General features: G+C 36.4%; 1 protein-coding gene across 2 annotated transcripts in view; it reads left to right on the top strand.

Annotated features, from left to right (window-relative positions):
• LOC129778543 (uncharacterized) overlaps positions 1–19,373 on the top strand; it is a 59,602-nt gene that overhangs the window by 27,281 nt on the left and 12,948 nt on the right. The window contains exons 2-4 of one of the 2 annotated variants that reach the window (XM_055785510.1): positions 11,113–11,162; positions 11,263–11,478; positions 12,066–12,368. In XM_055785510.1, coding sequence (XP_055641485.1) covers positions 11,373–11,478; positions 12,066–12,368 — 409 coding nt within the window. In that variant the 5' untranslated portion in view covers positions 11,113–11,162; positions 11,263–11,372. The remainder of the gene's footprint in view (positions 1–11,112; positions 11,163–11,262; positions 11,479–12,065; positions 12,369–19,373) is intronic. The other variant, XM_055785511.1, reaches the window with a different exon arrangement.

Genomic DNA, 19,373 nt, shown 5'->3' with positions numbered 1-19,373 from the left:
TAACTTGGCCCCAACTGTTGGATGGCAAATGGCAGAATTAGACATGTTTTGAATTAACTCATACTTAACACATTTTATTCATCGAGACTATGAATGAATTACCCCAAATAAATAAATAAATAAATAAAAAAAAAAATAATTTAAAATTTTTGTATTCATTGCTAAGGTCGTTTGTGAGACACTTTTTGATAAAATTCATCAGCTTGTGTTGAGCGAACATTTTCGCTTCACAAACAAAACAAAGTCCGGAAATCACTTGGCACCCACAATGGACTTTATTTTGAAGGCGAAGAACTATGTATCGGCTCAAGGCGGAGCTTCAAGAATGAAATTAACGAAAAATTCGAAGGCAAAGTTCAAAAAAACAATTCAGAGAATTATGATAAAACCTTTCTATGATTTATTTTGTTGTATTGATGACACTTTATCAGCCCATAAAAAAAAAAAAATTAAAAATGAAAATAAACTTTCATTTTAATTTTTTTTCCTTAGTTCTTCGATACAGTTTTTTTTGCGAAAAATACAGATATACAGATTGTTTTTTCAGAAAATCAACAGAATTAAATGTGGCAACCCGGGACGAGATTCGAATCGGAGACGTCGCGATTATCAAACATGTATTCTGTCACCACTTGACCATCATCATTACTTAACCTAGTTACTGCAGACGTATAACAATTGAATAAAATTTTGGGTCTTGTGGTGAAGCGTTACGACATTTATACAAGACAAACATCATAATAGGAGCTCAACAGAAGTGAACTCAGAAAAAAGAAAATATAACCTTCTTCATCTTAATTTATGTCGTTAATTCACGAGCGAAAACTGAAAACTGAAAAAAAACTTTCTAATTAAAAATCTGGTTTCGAATTATTCCATTTTTTTTCACCAAGAATCGGAATCGATACTGATAATTGTGGGGAGTCGGGTTCGGGAAATTTCTCTCCGACTCCACAGCCCTGATTTCATAGGCACTAGAACATCACATTTCACAATTTTGGATATGAGTTTTATAACATTCAATTCTCAATTTAAGATTTTTTGTGGATTCTCGCTTAGCGATCTTGCAAAAATTCCCCTCCGCATATCTTTCAATTCGCCATCTTTTGCGTAGTTCAATACAATTTATCTCGCATGAGATGTGTTCGATTCCTCGCAAAAACTTACAAACGAGGATAGCCGGTTTTCTTGTACGCCCTCACCTGGCAGATCGAACGACCGTATAGCCTATCGGGAACCAGTTCAGAAGTCCACATAGGCCGGACGGATTATGTGTGTACAGTGTACACATTACGCACACTGAGGGCCTAGTGCCATACATCAAGCTCTTCCCTTTCCCGAAGGCGCAGGTACCTACTGTTGCAACTTGACTGCTCCATAGAAAGCGGAATTTCCTTTTACGGCATCACCCGCGAACTATATCCGAGGCCAATCTCAGCGCGTACGACAGCGCAAAAGTTTTCTGTTTTCTGCAGCGACGTGCGTTGCGTCTGGCCTGATGATTACTCCGGGGATGGACAGAGTGATGGCGCAGGATGATTCGCTTTACGATCGCGCCGCTCCCCATCCGCTGGCCGTTAATTTGATGTGACATTTGGAGCACATAGTGTGGTTTTTTTTGTTTATTCCTTGGGAGCAGAGTTGCTCGGGGCCAGAATGTGTCTCTGCGTTGGAGTCACTGAGTCACTGAATGTTACCGTGAGGCGAAATTGACACATTGGGTTTGTGATTGAACACGCGTGGGTGCAAGTTAGAGGAAGTGAACGATTATCGTCAATATTCAACAGGTAACGTTTTCCTGGCGGGGAAAAAACAGGTAACGTTTTCCTGGCGGATAAAATTTTGTAGGTGGTCCAATATAACAATTGCCTATACTCTATTTTTAACCCCAATCTTAACAGGCATACAAGTAGCTGCGTTTCCTGTTTTAATCTGTTCGCGGTGATTCAAAGCAGTCAAACAACCATCTCGAATATATTGTGGATAACCTTTCGAAGGAAGATAACCAAAAGCGATGAAGGGCTCTTCTTGGCCGCGTCTGTGTCGCTGATTGGAGCGGCATCATTGATCGCTGACATTGAACTGAGTGGCACCGGCTCTGGTGACCAATGCCCGACGAAAACTATCTTTCTGAATAAAGTATTAAGCGATTTCTTCGAGCAAGGGAAGTAGGGGGACATATTAAGAAGAACATCGATTGTATCTTTCGAAAGTTTGGGAAATCATGTTTCTCAAAACTCAAATGCAGTATATACTATTTGATTTTTTTTTTACATTTCAAATATGACTTGTTTCAAGAAAAATGTAACCTTTGAACGTTAAGGTGGAATTTATATGGCTATTATATGTACAGTGGGGTAAAAATCGTGATTTTTAAAGATTTCTCTTAAATTTTCACCAGGAATTGTTTATATCGATATTGCAACGGAATTAAGAAAGATAGAAGTTGGGTGTCAAAGAACAAATTGTAGAGTGGTTTGAGAACTTTAATTTTATTGATAGAAACAATCAAGTTCAAGGAGAGGGAGAGGGAGAGGGAGAGGGAGAGGGAGAGGGAGAGGGAGAGGGAGAGGGAGAGGGAGAGGGAGAGGGAGAGGGAGAGGGAGAGGGAGAGGGAGAGGGAGAGGGAGAGGGAGAGGGAGAGGGAGAGGGAGAGGGAGAGGGAGAGGGAGAGGGAGAGGGAGAGGGAGAGGGAGAGGGAGAGGGAGAGGGAGAGGGAGAGGGAGAGGGAGAGGGAGAGGGAGAGGGAGAGGGAGAGGGAGAGGGAGAGGGAGAGGGAGAGAAGAGTTGAATACTATTTGCATCGCAAAAATGAGAAAGCGCTGACTGACTGGGACTGACAGTTACAACATATGAAAATAAATATATATATGGTTTGTTTTCGGATGTTCTACTAAATTTAACTACTTTCTATTCGAATTTCTGACTGTTATCTTTTTATACAATAAGTATCTTGTGCAGCTGGGACCGACACTGATACTGTGAAAACGCTCTTGATGCGGGCTGAATAGAAACGAAGAGGTTCTTATCAAAAACAAATTTTTAAAAACTACACTCTGTCCAACTTCTATAAGACCAGGTGATAATCTTGTTGCTTTGTGTCATTGTGAACAAACAACGCTTTAATTTATATTTCAGTGTGTAGGTATTGGTGACTACCATACACTGCATGATTTTCATATGTGTGTGTGCAAGCGCTGAGCGTAAACGAATGTTTTCGTATTTTCAACTGTCAAGTTTCTATAAGACCATTTACATTTTCCGTTGTTTTAGTTGTTTTGATCAATTAAATCTGGAAAATGCGGAAGGAAAAGGCCTCACGGAGAGAGAAGAGAGACAAATCGATGCATTTTACCAGGAAAATGTTGGTATCAGAGAAATTTCTCGTCAGATAGGACGATCCAATCAAGTAGTGCTCAATTATTTGACGAATCCTCAAGGATACGTAAATCGAAGCTCTCTGGCCGGGATAAGCGGGGAATAGATAGAACAGGTTCGAATACCTCACGATCGCATGTGCAAATAAAGCAATATTTCAGCTACTTAACTGCTCGGGTGATAATTCATCAAATTTTGGTAAAAATATCCACACATACAGAGAGCTCAAAGGGTTAAAACTCCTCATCTTACACCATCTCACCTCGGAAGATGTCTGAGTTTTGCCAAAGCTCACATGAACCGACAGTGGGACATGGTAAGTTGTGACAAAAAATGTTTCCAAAAGAATACATTTTGCTATATACCGTAACGAAGAGTTCTTCAATGGTTTCAACGGGTACTGATGTGATTTGCGGGAGAAGGAACAGTATTTTTTTAAGTCTGGAATTTTGGTGAAGGCTCGTGCAATGTTTGAGCGGGATTCTGCGCAACCGGAAAGCTCAAAATAGCTTTCACATCATTCAAGGATTACACACATGTTCTGGAATCCTCTCTCCAACCGTTTTTGCGTGGATATCGTCACAAAAAATCGCATTCCAGCAAAACAATGCTTCTATTCATACCAGCAAGTAAACTAAGCAATGTATCATGTACCAAAAACCTATTTTTTGGACTGGCCGGCTCGCTCTCCAGACTTGAATTCTGTTGAAAATCTTAGGGGGGATCCTTGTACGCAAAACCTATACTGAGGAAAACGGTACACCACGATTGAAGAACTCAAGGTCGTAATTTCGGAGAATGGAAAAATATCGAGAAATCCGTTCAGCAGAATTTGGTAAATATTATTACAACACGAATTTTCAAGGATATTAGTCGAAATGACAAGGTTACCAATTATTGACATGTAAATCAGCCTATCGTTTTGAATTTTTCATTGATAACAGCTGGACAGCTGAAATTATCATATTTAAGCACAATAAATAAACAAACAACTCTTTTGAACGGATTTGACGTTAAATATACTTTATTCTAAGCAGTCTACAATGTATGAATGTATCTTGTTGAAATTCTAACTGTTTGTGTTGCAACGAAATATAATCAGGGTGTCTTATAGAAGTTGCACGGAGTGTATATGGTCGGTGTTCAGTCAGATCGGACAAAGTAACAAAATAAGAAGAAGTGAATTAATAGTAACAAACAATCAAAAATTTCTCAGCCTACATTCTACTTCTATCAGATCACACTTATTTTACAAATTGCGAGATTTATGGCATAAATTTATTTTGACTGATCAGCAAAAATTGATAACAGTATGCAGTCAGAGTGGACCAAGTGCATACAACCATAGCGACTAGAGAGAAGACACGTTTCTCTGCTAACCAAAAAATGTAAGGAATTTCAAATGAAATGTTGGATTTCTCCACATCATGAGATTCATTCATTCTTTTCAATCTTTTTCATTTAATTCTTTGACCAAAATTTTGTAGGTACGTTTATGTTATGTTAGAATTTTTTGTAAAAAATTAAGAAAAAAATTAACCCTTTCCAAAAAGTAGTTTAATTCTTTTTTGGAGATTTCAAGTTTACAAAGCAGCTCAAATGATCAATGTCATTACACCCACAACGTTTCGGTGCAATCTGAAATGATGCTGGCAACTCCTAAGATGAGTTGGCATGACATTCGTCCAGTGAAAATGTGTACGTTTCATCGAATGACGTTATATCGAAGTTCCTCAGATTTTCGTGAAAAGCGGTAATTTTGTTCAAAGTGCAAAATATCAGACCCGTATTTTTTATTTTTTCATTGGGGTTCCCATTTTCATTGAAGGGTGGTCCGAAAAATCATTTTTTTGGCCTTTTTTTTTACAAAAATGGCATTTTTCAAAAATTCATAACTTCTGAACTGCTTGCCCGATTTTGACGATCAATATATCAAATTGAAGTCAATGAACTAGTTGAAGAAATACTACACTTCCAAAAAAAATTATTCTGTCCAGGAATTAATTATTGATTGTATTTGTTTTTTATAGTTTACATGGTCTCGGGACTAAGGGCACTATATTTTTTCATGAAACCATAACATATATGAAACATATACAAAAATCAGAGAGGCGTTATTTTTTGTTCTTGAGTTATGATTTTTCAAAGTTAACAGATGGTCCGAAGAATCAATTTTACCCCTTTTTTCAACTTTTTTCAATTCATAGCTTTTGAACTACTGTACCGATTCAGATGATCGACATATCGAATTAAAGCCAATATGCTAGTTTGAAAAAAATATGATACTTGGAAAAAAGATCGGATTTTGTTTTAATAATTATTGATTGTAGTTGTTTTTCATAGTTTACATGGTTTCGGAACAATAGGCACCAACTTTTTTAATATTGTTTCTTGTAAGCTAAGGTTTTTCACATAACATATCCAAATATTAGAGAGATGTTTTTTTTTTCGTTTTTGAGTTCTGACTATTCAATGTTATCATGTTTTTAATCTTCCTTCAATATTCCTGTGCGACTAGATTACATATATGCGATTAGAAACAAAGTGTGGTATTTTCTTCAAAAAAGACCAACTCATTGGCTTCAAATTGATATATCGTTCATCTGAATCGGCCCAACAGTTCAAAATAAAATTTTGAAAAAAGGAATTTTTAAGAAAAAGTAATTTTATTGAAAAATCATAACTCAAGAACAAAAAAAAAACACTATATCGGTTTGGCATGGAACGGCTGACATTGACGTGTTACATTGACGAAAAAAAAAGTTATTCAATTTTTTTGCATCGATTTTAAAAAAAGTGCGAAAGTGCCTTTCGGTTCACACATCACAATAATTACAATCGTTACAATAATCACAAATTTCCAGAATACAATTTTTTCTCAGAATATTTTGTGTTGTTATGAAGTTTTGAATTTTTTGTGGAAATTTTCAGTTTTTTTATTTTGTTTGTTCTCAATAAACTTCCTGAATTGGAATATATATATTGAAAATAGGAAACAATTCTAAAATGGCACGGAATATAATCAAATCAAATTAAGAACAGGATCGCTTCAAACAGCGTGGAATCCGTGTTGAATGATGTAGCAGTAGGTTTTATGTTTAAAACGAATGTCTTTAAAAAAATCTGTGAAGTCATACTTATACATCTAAAACCAGAAAACAATACATTTTTCGATTGCCCAAAGTAGGACAACGTTTCTCTTCCGCAGTTTAAAAGAAAAATCACGTTTTCATGAAATATTTCGAGCGCTTTTCCTGTTTTTGAGTAGAATTTTTGATTATTCTTATATCAAAAAACCCTAAATATCAAAGTTCGAAATGCGAAAATCTAGTCATTTTCAAATAGTAAAACATTTCAAATGGTTAACATCCGTACCTCGCACACTAAAGATCACGAGTCTCATTCTCGACATTCTTCCTTCGAAATACAGGAAGAGCCGTGTCCGAGAGGAGAACCAGCCAAAAAGGTTGTTAGTCACTATAACACAGCAGAAAAAAAAACATTCGGAGACAAATCAATCGAAAGATTTGAATTCTCCATCAAGAAAGAAAAAGAAGAAGAAGAAACAGAAGAAGAAGAAAAATAAGAAGAAAAAAAGAAGAAGAAGAGAAAGAAGAAATAGAAGAACATGAAGAACAATAAGAACAAGAAGAAGAATTGGCATTGTAGCCTTAACGGTTGCGTTTGTAACCGTGGGCTATATTCCAGGACCATCCATTGACTAATCTTCTAAATAGACCTTTCTAAAGGCTAGAGGAGTTGAAGTGGAAAGCCTCTATATTGAAAAATGAATCAATCAATCAATTAATGAATTTTATGGACGGCCTCTTAGCCTACATGGTTGCTCGTCGGTATATCAAGCGAAAGATCGTGGGTTCAATCCCAGAACCCTCCTATGATTGATTTGTCTTTTTAAAGTCTAGATGCGTGAGATCTTTGTAATTTAAGCCTCTATAATAGAGAAAACAATCATTTTTAAAGGAGTTACCTTCTTATGTTTCCTAATGATAACCGTTCCTCGTTGCGATTGAATCCTGTATGGAATCCTGTGTGGGAATGACTATTCGAAACGTGTGTGGCAATATATTTTATAGAACAAATCATCACTGATTGGGGAACAAACCTTTCTTCATGATTTAGCGAAAAATCTTGTAGAAGTACTTTGTTCTCCAACCAGTTATTGGACGGAAAACAGTCGGGCAGTCCAGCATTGAGGCAGATCTGAAGTATAGCCTGATATACCTTCACGGAGTTCATGCTACACTGCCGTAATCTCGCATTTTGGCGTAAGCGCCAGAGGGAATTCATGGTCTCAAAAAATCTTTTTATCTTAGTTTTTTCACAGAAAATCTATATCGAGATCTGTATTAACACGTTGAACCCTGCGTCAGTCCATAGGGGCCGGCATTGAGCTTTTTGATAGGAATGCGCTGACTGACTGGTACAAAATTGAAAAATTAAAATATATAGTTTATTTTCGGATGTGTTACAACATGTGGCTACTTTCTAGTTGAATTTCTACAGTTTTCAATTTATATAACAAGTATCTTTGGAAGCTGGGACCGACACTGATATTGTGAAAATGCTTTATGCGGGCTGAATGGAAAGCGCCCCAAGAACAATTCAGGGCTAAACGTGCTTTAGTATCATTTATTGGCATAGTTATTACGAATTTGACGATGTCGGTGGTATCAACCTAGAAATTCGCATTCACTGTGCTTTATTAGGAAAAAGATGAACAGTATAATTTTTTTTTTCTGTAGCCGATGACATAGACTATTGTATCTTTTCACCTCAGATTGAGCATGAGAAAGCAGTACTTCACACTACATATGAGTGCCAACATGATTCTCATTCAGATTGATTCGAATCTATATGAATAAAATTGGTGAGAAGGGAAAGAATATTATTGAGATCAAGCCGTAACTAATATTGGATCGTTATTTTGAAAAATCTGTAAATCTGTATGAAAACCGAAAAAAATTGTATCTGTATCTGTACAGAATCTTGGTATCAACAAGTCTGAAAAATCTGTATAAATGCAGATTATTCTGTAGATATGATAACCCTGGTCCTTATATGGTACACCATTATCTATGGTGAACAATGCACCTTTTCGTTTTTTTTCACGAAATTCTCAATAGCTTTGAGACAAAAATAAGAAAAAATAATAAAAGTACATCTTACTAAGGTGTATCGATAAATATCTTCAAACAATTTTTTCATCAAAAAACCTTATAATAAAAAAAATTAAAGACGCGGTGCAAAAAAAATATATATTTTCTGGCATTTCGAAATTTTGATAAACATATAACTTTGAGACCCACTTCTGCTCTAATTTTTATTTGAATGGGTCCGTATGTGTCTTTTTTTCTACATGTGGCGTAATTTTTCCCTGAATTTTTAAGAGCATTGCGAGACACCAAAATAATTTCTTCATCGTCTGTATCATTATTTTTATTTTCTTGAAATCGATTATTTTGTTGCATTCCTGGTTTTCAATTGTAAGATTAAAATAAAAAAAATTATATTAATTTGGATTTTTAAAGTGTTCTTCTCATCAATCCGAATGATCTTTCCACAAGGACTTTATTTTTTCTCACAGAGCTCTATCGTACTGCTGACGCCTATGAATTTAGTAAACCATCTAAATCGATGTAAAGATTATCTTATATATTTTGAGATACGAGAAAACAAATCTTTTTTACAGCGCAATGCTCTGAATATACCGACAAAATTTAAATAAATATTAGAGCAGTACTGGGTTTCTAAATTCAAAATAAATTAAAAATTCCTAAAGAACCAAATTTTTTTTCGCGCAATCCTCTGAAAAATTCAAGAAAAAATTACGCCACATGTGGAATGAACAACACATACGAACGCATTTAAATAAAAATTAGAGTAAAAGTGGGTCTCAAAGTAATATTTTTTTTTTCTAAATTTCGAAATGCCTGAAAATATATATAATTTTTTTTGTACCGCGAAAAACACTCTAAAATTTATGAAAAAAATAACATATGCTTAAAATAGACGTAGGAAGAGATTCGAATACAAACTAGAGTAGGTAAACTAAACAAAAATTGTTTGAAAATATTGATCGATACACCTTAGTAAGATGTACTTTCAGTATTTTTTTTTCATATTTTTGTTTCAAAGCTACTGAGAATGGCGTGAGAAAAAAAAAACGAAAAGGTTCATTTTTCGCCACAGATCCTATGGTGTACCATATAAGAACTCAAATATATGGTACTACTGTCAAATTTTCATATTTAGTACCCTATACAATATTTTCCATACTGCTGGTGATTTGGTTTGGGGGCACATTTTGCTCCCTCACCCAACCAGGCCCTTTGGAAATATAAAAAAAAAATGTTTTTGTACCGCGCAACACTGAAAAAAATCACACATATCTAGAAAAGCCGTAGGAATACATTGAAATATGAGTTAAAGTAGTACTGAATCTCTAAATCTCCAAAAAATATTTTCGAAATTTCAATGTTTTTTTAGTACACCAAGGTTTTTTTACGCGGTTTTTTTCACGAGTTTTTTTACGCGGATTTTCAAATTAACGCGGACCAGTGCAATATCACATCTCTCCCTCAGCTCACATTTTTCTCTCATGTTCCCTCAGAGTTCCCTCATATTACGGTAATTAATGCTTGTAACGGAGCTTAGCGCTTAGTGCCGCACCTTATCACGATTCTTAACTGGATTTTAGGTGTTGGGTAACGGGGAGCTCGCCGGGCGGTACAACGGGATAAGGTTTTCACGGGCAGCGATTCGTGAACGCCTACTTAGCTCTGGCTTAGCTGGTGGTGCTGCACGTGCATCGGCAGCAGAGTGTACAAATCACAAGGGAATCTTCTAGCAACAGCAGATGACCGATCTACCAGTAACCAAAGAAATTGCAGGAAAAAAACTACGGGTTTCCGGAAGCGAGCAACACTTCACTTTTTACTTCCGTTATACATAAGAATAGTCCCATTTGATATCTGTCATTAGGTGACATGGTTTTTTTACGCGAATTTTCCAATTAAAATTGTTTTTTTTACGCGGATTTTCCTATTAAAGCGGTTTTTTACGAGGTACGTATCCCCCACGTAAAAAAAAACCTGGGTATACTTCAATTTTTGATGAAATTTATTTTTTGGTAATTCTTTTTGATAAACCATAGTAAGATGCACATTCGGTTTTTTTTTCAAATTTTTATCTCGAAGCTTTTGAGGATGACGTGAAATAAACGAAAAAGTACGTTTTTCACCACAAATCCTATGTTAAACCACATAGGGGTTCAAAAAACCGCCAAAATTTCTTGTTTGATATCCTTTACAATATTTGCCATACAGCTGGTGATTTGGTTTGGGTGCACTTTTTACTCCCTTACCCAGCCTGGCCTTTTTCGATCAGCCACTTACAGCCTGTGATTTGTTATCAAAATTGATTGAATAATGATGGGTTCAAAAAACTGCGATATACAGTTGAGTAATTAATCGACTTCATTTGCTAGTGTAACCTCAAACGAAACCAAGAATCATAATTCCACTAATCTACTCGACGCACTCCAATTCACAAAAGCGGATCGATCGAAAGACAATACTCCAACATCAAAGGCACCCGCTGTTTTTTATTAACGTAACGTTAGCACTGCTCTAACCAGCTACTTGTGCAAATGTGTCATATCCTATTGAACGATACCAATTTTTTATGGTTTTTTTTCTTTTTTCTCGTTTACAGTTTTTTTGGTTTTCGCGTTATTTTCGAAATAAATTAGTCCTTCTGAAATGGTAAACTACTACGGAAAATGACCAAAATTAGCGCGCTCGTTAAAGCGCACACAGCCGTAATAAATAACGATCGGTGATCTGATGATCGATTCTCTTCCAGACTATCCTAACCAGTGCCACAAAGAGCGGCCGCTCAACCTCGAGCTCCTCGGTAACCCGTAAGAAGACCAGCACTGTCGTCCGCAAAAGTACACAAATTCGTACCGCGTAATGGGTGGATTCGAGCAGCGCCCCTGGACACCAACGAAGCGCCGCGGTCCCATCGCTGCGGAACATCGAGGCCCTGGACCACAGTATCTGTTACCGCAGCTGCTAGGTGAGTGTGAGTCATCGTTGGCGTGCGCTAATGATGCTCTGACCTACAAAAGTCTACTAAAACAAATGGGATGAGCGCGTAGGCCGGGATCAGGTTGCGCATCTCCTTGTAAGGTTAATCGGCTAGTAGCAACTGCGACATGTCACGGTGTTAAGCACGCACAAGCGAATGAAGTGTGTTTCGATAGAAGCGCTAGTGTTTTCTTTCGATATTGCATCAATATTACTATTCTTAGTCAAAATATACAGTGTTTCTTTCCCCCACGCAATCGCATAAAACATCCGATATAAGTAGCTGCTTCAAATATAGCCATCTTTTTTCGAAATGCGTTTATCTTATTTCAAACATTGGTTTGGATTCATCAATCATTAAATTAGGTTTGCACAGTCCCTTAAATGGCGAAGAGTGACGCCCCGTGGCACAAAATCGTTTATTTCCTGCTCTAGTAGGAAACGATGAATATTTATTGCCATTATTAACACCCGCGCCCATAGTCGATGTTAATTCAGTATGAAAATAAATACTTTTTGCCAGATCAGGCCTATTGTCGATTCCCACTCAGTTCAAGCTGTGCGCTACCATTTTAGGTACCCGAGTGGTGGATTCGAAGCGGGCTGCGGCACCCGCGTACAGCTTTGGCCAGCGTCATCGACCCCGGACGGAGTCCTTCAGTCCCGGCCCGCTGTACAACATCACCGGTCTCGGCTGCAAGGGCAAAGACACTCCCCCTGCCTACTGTCTGCAGAGCCGACCCAAGGAGATTCCCAAGTACCTCACCCCCGCACCCGGAGAGTACAACGTGGAGAAGGCGGACAAGATGCTAGTCAAGTCGGCCCCCCGATACACCTTCGGGGTGAAAAAACCACCCAAATCGACCAGTGAAACACCAGGTATTTCATAAACAATTACATGACGGAGGAAATTTCCAATGGGGTACCCGTTCTAACATAAGGGCATCATCACATTTGCATTTCCGTTGTCCAATGTTTTTCTTTCACTGATGTTATATTAAAAAAAAATTACATTTCGAAACTCGACCAAATTCATTCGCTGGGTTCATCTAGAGCAAAAGTGGACATCAGACATTCATCCGCAACTAGTTTTCATGCAAATTAACCACCTTACTTTTAACAGAAATCTGGTTTTGTTCTCGTGCAGAATGTGCGATGATTGAGAACTAGATAGCTCTATTTTTTTAGCGAGTCGGCTTAGAAGCTACTGAACACGAATTTGGTTCATGCAACAGGTGATATTTGGTTTGCATCGTGTGCTTGTGTTCGTTTGTTTATTTGAGCTGTATTTGTTCGTAGTGTAGATTTGGCAGTAACAGATGTAGCTGTTCTTCCTTCCTGGCGAAAATTTGTCAATGTTTTGTTTAAAATATTGTGTTTTTTGTTGTTTTTTTGTTTTTTGTGTTCAACATCTGAATTTTTTTTTCTGAAAGATTTTGTTTTTCGTTTTGTCTTCCTCATCTACTAGAACATCTGTTAATGTGTAGTACGAATGACAGAATTTATTCCTCTCTGAATTTGTTGTTTTTTAAGAACCTGCCTCTATACACGAGAGCACTTATCAACACATCATTATAAATTGTGACGGTCACGTATTTTGAATCTGCATATTGCAGTATACATGTTATTAAGCATCTGTTTATTGTATGTATTGTGTTGTATTGTATTGTAATGTTTTTTTTTAAATAAAATTGTGTTTTGATTTCACAATGAAATTGAAACATAACGTCGGTCAATTATGAATAGTTACCAAAATTATTTTTGTGTAAATCAGAATAAAAAACTGAGTAAAAAATAATTCAGATTGGTTAAGCTGCAACTTCAGTAGCTTCAATTGTTCAGTTAGAAACTGAATGTAAAAGCTCAGTTATATCTCTGAAAACAGCCATTACATGCCAAACCGATATAGGGGTTCTCAGATTTTCATCAAATGTGGTGATTTTGTTCTTAATCGCAAAACATTATTAGATCGGTTTTTTTTATTTTTGAATTTTTTTAACATTGAAAAATCATATCTCGAAAACGAAAAAAATAGCACTTCTGATATCAAGATATGTTATGTAAAAAATCCTCAGCTTACAAGAAAAAATATAAAAAAATATAGCGCCCTCTAGTTCAAAGCCATAAAAAATGGGTGGATTATAACTATGATATAACCGCAAAGTTGACTGGGACTAGCATAGCTTAGCAATCATTTGTTTGTATTGATTAAATTTTTGTTTGAATGAAACATTTTCCGGATTCAATCGAATTCAATATATTAGCTTTGTAAGTAAAGAGATTGAATAAATGTCATGTAAGGTCAATTCATGCATTGTGATAGATTATGTTCTTCGTTACAAGTAAATTTAATGACAGTCCTTTTACGTTTGGTATGATGCCTAGTACAAAATATGTGAACGGGAGAATTATCGAACGATTATTTTATTTTACATTTCCATCTGAAGTTTGCATCTCCCAAGTGTACGTACTTCTCAAACCGCGAATTTGCTTGATTTGACGAAAGTGCCAGAAATTCAGTGAGCATAAGATATGAAGGCACATCCTTCAATGCTATCTTGAATAACCGAATCAAAGCGTTGTGTTCGTATCCGTTTTTGTAATCCGTGTTAGGAAAACACTTTTCGGAGTGCAAAAAAACATGCGGGTGCAAAAGTACCTCCGGCTTGCATGGATCAACAATTTCAATTTATACTTTTTATATTATAGAGCCTTTAAACTTTTATACTTTTTATATTATAGAGCCTTTAAACTTTAAACTTTAAACTTCGCCTCTAATGTCTGCAAGATTTGCCCAGGTTCCTAAATTTAGAAGACCATGTTAAGACCATGACATATCCTAGTCTGCGCGAGTTCGAAAGCACTCGCAGTTTGAATTTATTTGCAAGGCCGATGTCCCCAGACACCTTGGTTTAGAAGTATGTATTGGTTGAACACATTCCAATCGCAACAAAAGTACCCCAGACCTGCATGAATTTGCAATGGCAATTTTCTCAGACACCTTGGTTCTGAAGTCTGTGTTGGGGAAAGACATTTCAGGCGGAACAAAAATACCCCCTACTTGCTTGAATTTGCAATGCGAATTTCCCCAACACTGCTTGGTTTTGAAGTCTGTGTTAGGGATCACATTTCGGTGAGAACAAAAATCCCCATACTTTCATGTGTTTGCATTGCCGATTTACCAAAGGCTGCTTGGTTATGATGGCTGTGTTGGGGAAACCGTAAATCAGCCCAATCAAAACGAGGTAGTTAGGGCGTTTAGATAACGCTCAACATTTTACAGTTATTCAATTGTTCATCTCATGAAAAATAACTTTTTATTAATTGCGATAGATGCGTAGAAATATTCCCTGTAAAACGATGCAAACATCTTTCCGATCCAGTAAGAAATGTTCGGGTTATAAGCATTCGGAATTTTTCATTTTTTCCTGCATGTTCTGTGTTTAGGTTTTCATTTTACCCCCCATATACTCCGGTTAGACGTAGTCCCACGTCAAAACGGTTACAATCAATAATAACAAAAAATAATACAAGTTTTCTGCAACTGTAGTAAAAAAAGTAAAATAGACCAGCTAATTGGCTTTAATTTAATATGTCGTACATCTGAATTGGTCCAGTGGTTCGAAAGTTATGGATTTCTGAAAAAAGTCATTTTTGGCAAAAATGCGAAAAAATGGATTTTTCGAACCACCCTAAAATGGGAACGGTCACCTTAACGAAAAAATAGAAAAATACGGGTCTAATATTTTGCAATAAAGAACAAAACTACCACCTTTCATTGAAATCTGAGAACCGCTATATAGGTTTGGCATGAAATGGCTGAAAGGTTTTGGTAAAATTTCTATAGCATACCGAGATTGGCCTGTATTGGGGTAAATTGGATAGGTACACCCAAACTAGCGTTGGCAGAAAACTGTCATCTTTGGCAGAATTGATGCCATTTAGTGTGCGGAGAGTCAAATGCGCAAATAATGAGCTTTTTTAAAAGCTTAAAAATGGTTTGTATGTATGCGTGCAGACATCTCTTTCTGTTTTCTTTTCTCATTTCATGTGGGATTGTGCCAAAAAAAAGTCCATACGACTTCAATGGGGATCGAACCAAGGCCGGCTGGAATGCAAAGCTATTTTACACGACCACGCTATCCACATGGCTAATGATGCTTCAGCGGTTGTTCAGCAAATACGTGATAATATTGCACCTGATTATAAAATGAAGTTGGGAAGCGTTTTCTAAGAGTAAAAGAGGAGCGCATGAAGGAGAACAATATCTATCTCGGTTTGGGCTGTGTATGTGGCAAAGTATGCGGAAAGCTTATTTATCTTTTGTTTCGTTCGCTCGTATTAATCTTATATTGCTGTACCATGTATATTATACAAATGTTTACCAGAATTTGTGAGTCATGACATTTTCTGTTATGTTATGTCTCATTTAATGTCATAAATCGGGATGACAAAACATAAGCTAAAAATCAATATAGTAATGCTATGGACTTTTCCGGAATGTATCAGTGAGTGGTAGGATTTTGCTTTCTTGTTATGGTCATGGCCTTCACATTATGCGACTTCTGGTGTACACGAGCTTATAGATGGATAGTTTAACCCATTAACGACCAAGCTGTAAAAATAATATTTTTTTTAACAAAAGCGATTGGTGTAATTTTGATTATTGGCGTTACAGAAACCCTTATCTTCAAGAATTATTTTTTTCCGTTCTTCCGTGCTCCGGAAAATGACAATAAATAAAAAAAGCGCCAAACAAAAACATTGGCCAAAACCTACATTTTTGTTCCTATAGGAGGTTAGATCCAATGGGTTTTTCCTACATCACAATGTGTGGTCTTTTATCAAAGTAATATTGTAGAAGAGTTTTTTTTTAGATTTTGTAAGGTTATGTTTTTTGTTAGGTTATGGGAGGTTATTTACTTTCCGCACATAGTTTCTTTTAAACGATTTTTATGCCCAATAAAGTGATACAAATTTGAATGAAATTGATAGTAAGGGGTAGCTAATAGACTAAGCTATCATTTGATGCTAAAACCTTACCATATGATTGCTTTCCAAAGCCATGAAAAAATGTCGAAGTTGCTGTTCGATTTCTTTCGATTTCGAATCGATTTTTCTAACGCTTGGCATAAAACGAGCTTATAGATGGATAGTTTAACCCATTAACGACCAAGCTGTAAAAATAATATTTTTTTTTAACAAAAGCGATTGGTGTAATTTTGATTATTGGCGTTACAGAAACCCTTATCTTCAAGAATTATTTTTTTCCGTTCTTCCGTGCTCCGGAAAATGACAATAAATAAAAAAAGCGCCAAACAAAAACATTGGCCAAAACCTACATTTTTGTTCCTATAGGAGGTTAGATCCAATGGGTTTTTTCCTACATCACAATGTGTGGTCTTTTATCAAAGTAATATTGTAGAAAAGTTTTTTTTTAGGTTTTGTAAGGTTATGTTTTTTGTTAGGTTATGGGAGGTTATTTACTTTCCGCACATAGTTTCTTTTAATCGATTTTTATGCCCAATAAAGTGATACAAATTTGAATGAAATTGATAGTAAGGGGTAGCTAATAGACTAAGCTATCATTTGATGCTAAAACCTTACCATATGATTGCTTTCCAAAGCCATGAAAAAATGTCGAAGTTGCTGTTCGATTTCTTTCGATTTCGAATCGATTTTTCTAACGCTTGGGTCTCGATTCGATTTTTCTAACGCTTGGCATAAAACGAGCTTATAGATGGATAGTTTAACCCATTAACGACCAAGCTGTAAAAATAATATTTTTTTTAACAAAAGCGATTGGTGTAATTTTGATTATTGGCGTTACAGAAACCCTTATCTTCAAGAATTATTTTTTTCCGTTCTTCCGTGCTCCGGAAAATGACAATAAATAAAAAAAGCGCCAAACAAAAACATTGGCCAAAACCTAAATTTTTGTTCCTGTAGGAGGTTAGATCCAATGGGTTTTTTCCTACATCACAATGTGTGGTCTTTTATCAAAGTAATATTGTAGAAAAGTTTTTTTTTAGGTTTTGTAAGGTTATGTTTTTTGTTAGGTTATGGGAGGTTATTTACTTTCCGCACATAGTTTCTTTTAACCGATTTTTATGCCCAATAAAGTGATACAAATTTGAATGAAATTGATAGTAAGGGGTAGCTAATAGACTAAGCTATCATTTGATGCTAAAACCTTACCATATGATTGCTTTCCAAAGCCATGAAAAAATGTCGAAGTTGCTGTTCGATTTCTTTCGATTTCGAATCGATTTTTCTAACGCTTGGGTCTCGATTCGATTTTTCTAACGCTTGGCATAAAACGGGTTAATGATTCCTGTATTGATAAAACATAGTTATCACGATGAAATATCTTTTTTGTGTTTGCATCTCTTTTTTAGTCGTTTATTGCATTATCCGCGATTTTCGTGATCCGCGGTGACCTAGCCAGGCTATTCCGCGGACAATCGGGGTTCTACTGTAGTCGAGTCGTAGGATGAGATAGCAATTAAACGCCCGAACGACTGTTGAGTAGAGTGATGTATGGGAGAAAGTGAACCTTGAATTTTCAGAACGTTTGCCTCGTATTCCGAACAAAAGACTAACTTAAAATTTTTCGAGATGACAATAGATCTTGACGTTTCATGCAATTTGAAGACATTTGGCATAATTTTTTTTTCGAAAACTCCGATTTCCTTTGGTGATTTTTCGGGTTTTCAAAAAACTCAAACTTTGACGGCTGTGCGACACTAGTAAATGAAGTCCGATTGAGCTGACATTTTGCATAGGGTGGTTTTTCGTGGACATCAACATTTTTAATCAAGTTCGCTTTGAAAATTCAAGATTTCCATTTTCATTATCTACTGTTGAGTCATGTTGACTTGTTTCCAATTGAATACGAAGACGAATTTCTTCATAGTCTCCTGACTATCCCCTCAGTTGAATATGACTTTGCCCGAGCCCTGGTAGTAAGTTATTGAGAATGCATTGTGTAGGCTTTTTCACTAAATAATATATCACTGCCTGCGCCTTCTTCACCAATCCGACCGATTTGTTGGTTCGGTGTGCGCACTAGCAGCCCAATCCGATCAAACTATCTGCCGAATAAAACATCTGTAGAAATGGAAACGTTCTTAGACAGCAGAAATCTGTCGAAAACCTTATGGAAGCTGGGAACGAGTTTTGGAGTCGACAAGTAAAAAAAAGTCTCGGCCCAGTGAGTTCGATTCAGATGATGTTTATAGTACATTCTCAGCAAACTTTACGAACAACACTCATTGAGAAGTCATACCATTGAGGCCAGCACCAGTAAGATTGTACAACTTTTCTTTTAGACCTGTGACACCCAAAATTAATTTTTAGCATTTGTTTAGGCATCCCGATTTGTTACTTAAAACGAGCACAGAAATAACGGAAAATGTGCTACTCTCTCATTCTGCTATATCATTTGTATAATATATATGATATAGCAATAGAAGAGCAATATGAGCGAGCGAAACAAGAGACACATTGCAAAAAGCACGCATTAAAGCTTTTCGCATAGTTTGCCAAATACATATATATTTATGCTCTTCTTTTTACTCTTAGAAAACACTTTCCAAGTTAATTTTATAATGAGGTGTAATATTATCGCGCATTTATACAACAACACCAGTGGCTATGTGGATAGCGTGGTCGTGCAAAACAGCCTTGCATTCCAGCCGACTGACTTTGCATTCGATCCCCGTTGACATCGTTTGGACTTTTTTTTTGGGTACAATTTCAAGCTAACGTGCATTCTGAGAGGACAAGATGTCTGCTCCTATACATAAAAACTATTTTAAAACTTTTGAAGAAGGTGCTTTTATTTGTCCATATCACCCTTCAGCACACGAAAAAGCATTTTTT

This window comes from Toxorhynchites rutilus, chromosome 3 (genome assembly GCF_029784135.1).
Source record: "Toxorhynchites rutilus septentrionalis strain SRP chromosome 3, ASM2978413v1, whole genome shotgun sequence".
Taxonomy (NCBI): Eukaryota; Metazoa; Arthropoda; class Insecta; order Diptera; family Culicidae; genus Toxorhynchites; species Toxorhynchites rutilus.
The sequence above is the reverse complement of the archived record's forward strand: the minus strand, read 5'-3'. Positions and strand labels throughout refer to the sequence as shown.